Source organism: Salmo salar, chromosome ssa06 (assembly GCF_905237065.1).
Source record: "Salmo salar chromosome ssa06, Ssal_v3.1, whole genome shotgun sequence".
NCBI classification, from domain to species: domain Eukaryota; kingdom Metazoa; phylum Chordata; class Actinopteri; order Salmoniformes; family Salmonidae; genus Salmo; species Salmo salar.
In genome coordinates this window covers 325,001-330,000 of record NC_059447.1, presented here as the reverse complement: position 1 = coordinate 330,000, position 5,000 = coordinate 325,001, and the positions used below count along the sequence as shown (strand labels likewise).

The following is a 5,000-nucleotide window of genomic DNA, read 5'->3' as shown; positions in this document are numbered from 1 at the left end:
CCTGGCTCTGAGTGATGAGGTTATCCATGCTAGGCTATAGCTGGGTATATACCTGGCTCTGAGTGATGAGGTTATCCATGCTAGGCTACAGCTGGGTATATACCTGGCTCTGAGTGATGAGGTTATCCATGCTAGGGCTGGGTATATACCTGGCTCTGAGTGATGAGGTTATCCATGCTAGGCTATAGCTGGGTATTTACCTGGCTCTGAGTGATGAGTTTATCCATGCTAGGCTACAGCTGGGTATATACCTGGCTCTGAGTGATGAGGTTAGCCATGCTAGGCTGGGTATATTCCTGGCTCTGAGTGATGAGTTTACCCATGCTAGGCTATAGCTGGGTATATACCTGGCTCTGAGTGATGAGGTTACCCATGCTAGGCTATAGCTGGGTATATACCTGGCTCTGAGTGATGAGGTTATCCATGCTAGGCTACAGCTGGGTATATACCTGGCTCTGAGTGATGAGGTTATCCATGCTAGGCTATAGCTGGGTATATACCTGGCTCTGAGTGATGAGGTTATCCATGCTAGGCTGGGTATATACCTGGCTCTGAGTGATGAGGTTATCCATGCTAGGCTATAGCTGGGTATATACCTGGCTCTGAGTGATGAGGTTACCCATGCTAGGCTATAGCTGGGTATATACCTGGCTCTGAGTGATGAGGTTACCCATGCTAGGCTGGGTATATACCTGGCTCTGAGTGATGAGGTTATCCATGCTAGGCTGGGTATATACCTGGCTCTGAGTGATGAGGTTATCCATGCTAGGCTATAGCTGGGTATATACCTGGCTCTGAGTGATGAGGTTATCCATGCTAGGCTATAGCTGGGTATATACCTGGCTCTGAGTGATGAGGGTATCCATGCTAGGCTGGGTATATACCTGGCTCTGAGTGATGAGGTTAACCATGCTAGGCTATAGCTGGGTATATACCTGGCTCTGAGTGATGAGGTTATCCATGCTAGGCTGGGTATATACCTGGCTCTGAGTGATGAGGTTACCCATGCTAGGCTATAGCTGGGTATATACCTGGCTCTGAGTGATGAGGTTACCCATGCGAGGCTGTAGCTGGGTATATACCTGGCTCTGAGTGATGAGGTTAACCATGCTAGGCTGGGTATATACCTGGCTCTGAGTGATGAGGTTATCCATGCGAGGCTATAGCTGGGTATTTACCTGGCTCTGAGTGATGAGGTTATCCATGCTAGGCTGGGTATATACCTGGCTCTGAGTGATGAGGTTAACCATGCTAGGCTGGGTATATACCTGGCTCTGAGTGATGAGGTTATCCATGCGAGGCTATAGCTGGGTATTTACCTGGCTCTGAGTGATGAGGTTATCCATGCGAGGCTATAGCTGGGTATATACCTGGCTCTGAGTGATGAGGTTATCCATGCTAGGCTATAGCTGGGTATATACCTGTCTCTGAGTGATGAGGTTATCCATGCTAGGCTGGGTATATACCTGGCTCTGAGTGATGAGGTTATCCATGCTAGGATGGGTATATACCTGGCTCTGAGTGATGAGGTTACCCAAGCTAGGCTATAGCTGGGTATATACCTGGCTCTGAGTGATGAGGTTATCCATGCTAGGCTATAGCTGGGTATATACCTGGCTCTGAGTGATGAGGTTATCCATGCTAGGCTATAGCTGGGTATATACCTGGCTCTGAGTGATGAGGTTACCCATGCTAGGCTGGGTATATACCTGGCTCTGAGTGATGAGGTTATCCATGCTAGGCTATAGCTGGGTATATACCTGGCTCTGAGTGATGAGGTTATCCATGCTAGGCTATAGCTGGGTATATACCTGGCTCTGAGTGATGAGGTTATCCATGCTAGGCTATAGCTGGGTATATACCTGGCTCTGAGTGATGAGGTTATCCATGCTAGGCTATAGCTGGGTATATACCTGGCTCTGAGTGATGAGGTTACCCATGCTAGGCTATAGCAGGGTATATACCTGGCTCTGAGTGATGAGGTTCCCCATTCTGGGCTGGGTATATACCTGACTCTGAGTGATGAGGTTACCCATGCTAGGCTGGGTATATACCTGGCTCTGAGTGATGAGGTTACCCATGCTAGGCTATAGCTGGGTATATACCTGGCTCTGAGTGATGAGGTTACCCATGCTAGGCTGGATATTTACCTGGCACTGAGTGATGAGGTTACCCATGCTAGGCTGGGTATATACCTGGCTCTGAGTGATGAGGTTATCCATGCTAGGCTATAGCTGGGTATATACCTGGCTCTGAGTGATGAGAATATCCATGCTAGGCTATAGCTGGGTATATACCTGGCTCTGAGTGATGAGGTTATCCATGCTAGGCTATAGCTGGGTATATACCTGGCTCTGAGTGATGAGAATATCCATGCTAGGCTATAGCTGGGTATATACCTGGCTCTGAGTGATGAGGTTATCCATGCTAGGCTATAGCTGGGTATATACCTGGCTCTGAGTGATGAGGTTATCCATGCAAGGCTATAGTTGGGTATATAACTGGCTCTGAGTGATGAGGTTATCCATGCTAGGCTATAGCTGGGTATATACCTGGCTCTGAGTGATGAGGTTATCCATGCTAGGCTATAGCTGGGTAGATACCTGGCTCTGAGTGATGAGGTTATCCATGCTAGGCTATAGCTGCGTGTGTACAGTCCTACCTGGAAGATAGCTATCCATGCTAGGCTATAGCTGTGTGTGTACAGTCCTACCTGGAAGATGGCTATCCATGCTAGGCTATAGCTGCGTGTGTACAGTCCTACCTGGAAGATGGCTATCCATGCTAGGCTATAGCTGCGTGTGTACAGTCCTACCTGGAAGATAGCTATCCATGCTAGGCTATAGCTGTGTGTGTACAGTCCTACCTGGAAGATGGCTATCCAGGCGTAGGCTATGTTGTCAAAGTTCACCGCTCCTTTGTGAGGGTTGACGTTGCCGGGCCGACAGACGTTATAGTACTGGTTCCAGTTCACACAGCCGTCTCTGGCCCCGCCCTCCCCGCCGAGAGAGGGCGCGGGCAGTGAGCACTCAGCCCCTCCCTCGCTGTAGGGCGGGACGTCATGGCAACGCAACATTCCGTTCTCCCGAATTGCTGAGCAGATGAAGGGGTCCTCCTCTCCCTCCTCCGGCTGGTAGTACACTTAACGACAGGTTATAGAGCCTACATAGGAAGACAGAGGTTATAGAGACTACATAGACATACATTCATACATACATACATACATACAGAGGTTATAGAGCCTATATTGGAAGACAGGTTATATAGACTACATAGAAAGATAGAGGTTATAGAGACTACATAGACATGCATACATACATACATACATACATACATACATACATACATACATACATACATACATACATACATACATACATACATACATACATGAGGTTATAGAGCCTATATTGGAAGACAGCTTATATAGACTACATAGAAAGATAGATGTTAAAGAGCCTGCATAGGGAAACATGCAAAGGTTATTCGAAGCTACACAGGAAGACAAAGGTTATAGGGCCTACATAGGAAAACAGATGTTATAGAGCCTATGTAGGAAGACAGAGGTTATAGAGCCTATATAAGGAGACAGAGGTTATAGAGCCTATATAGGAAGACAGAGGTTATAGAGCCTATATAGGGAGACAGAGGTTATAGAGCCTATATAGGAAGACAGAGGTTATAGAGCCTATATAGGAAGACAGAGGTTATAGAGCCTATATAGGGAGACAGAGGTTATAGAGCCTATATAGGGGGACAGAGGTTATAGAGCCTATATAGGAAGACAGAGGTTATAGAGCCTATATAGGGAGACAGAGGTTATAGAGCCTATATAGGGAGACAGAGGTTATAGAGCCTATATAGGAAGACAGAGGTTATAGAGCCTACATAGGAAGACAGAGGTTATAGAGCCTATATAGGGAGACAGAGGTTATAGAGCCTATATAGGAAGACAGAGGTTATAGAGCCTACATAGGAAGACAGGTTATAGAGCCTATATAGGAAGACAGAGGTTATAGAGCCTACATAGGAAGACAGGTTATAGAGCCTATATAGGAAGACAGAGGATATAGAGCCTATATAGGAAGACAGAGGTTATAGAGCCTACATAGGAAGACAGAGGTTATAGAGCCTATATAGGGAGACAGAGGTTATAGAGCCTATATAGGAAGACAGAGGTTATAGAGCCTACATAGGAAGACAGGTTATAGAGCCTATATAGAAAGACAGAGGTTATAGAGCCTATATAGGGAGACAGAGGTTATAGAGCCTATATAGGGGACAGAGGTTATAGAGCCTATATAGGAAGACAGAGGTTATAGAGCCTATATAGGGAGACAGAGGTTATAGAGCCTATATAGGGAGACAGAGGTTATAGAGCCTATATAGGAAGACAGAGGTTATAGAGCCTACATAGGAAGACAGAGGTTATAGAGCCTATATGGGAGACAGAGGTTATAGAGCCTATAGGAAGACAGAGGTTATAGAGCCTACATAGGAAGACAGGTTATAGAGCCTATATAGGAAGACATAGGTTATAGAGCTTATATAGGGAGACAAAGATTGTGTTGAGTCGGTCAGTGGCTTACGAGTGACATTAGCAAGCGAATGCCAGGACTAAACACACACACACACACACACACACACACACACACACACACAACACACACACACACACACACACACACACACACACACACACACACACACACAGTGCTTAATTTGTAAATCGGGAGGTGAAAAAAAGAAAATTCTAATTTTATAATAAAGCATTCATATCCTCACATTAGCGTAGCGGCATAGAGCAGTATATCAAATCAAATCAAATCGTATAGTAGAGGCACCTACACAAGGTGCACACATGAGGAACGTTTTCAGTAGCCTAGGGTTCGGGTAACATTTTCAGTAGCCTAGGGTTCGGGAAACATTTTCAGTAGCCTAGGGTCCAGGGAACATTTTCAGTAGCCTAGGGTCCAGGGAACATTTTCAGTAGCCTTGGG

At 46.0% G+C, this 5,000-nt stretch overlaps 2 protein-coding genes across 2 annotated transcripts in view; both read right to left on the bottom strand.

Moving 5' to 3' along the window:
* cacna1ha (calcium channel, voltage-dependent, T type, alpha 1H subunit a) overlaps nucleotides 1-3,136 on the bottom strand; it is a 126,853-nt gene extending 123,717 nt beyond the window's left edge. The window contains exon 1 of the mRNA XM_045721262.1: nucleotides 2,867-3,136. Within this exon, the coding sequence (XP_045577218.1) occupies nucleotides 2,867-3,076 (210 nt within the window). The 5' untranslated portion in view covers nucleotides 3,077-3,136. The remainder of the gene's footprint in view (nucleotides 1-2,866) is intronic.
* A 7-nt stretch (nucleotides 3,137-3,143) lies between these two features.
* The window catches only part of LOC123743524 (voltage-dependent T-type calcium channel subunit alpha-1H-like), a gene marked incomplete at both ends in the record, with an annotated part of 43,326 nt that continues 41,469 nt past the window's right edge, over nucleotides 3,144-5,000 (bottom strand). The window contains one exon of the mRNA XM_045721261.1: nucleotides 3,144-3,162. Within this exon, the coding sequence (XP_045577217.1) occupies nucleotides 3,144-3,162 (19 nt within the window). The remainder of the gene's footprint in view (nucleotides 3,163-5,000) is intronic.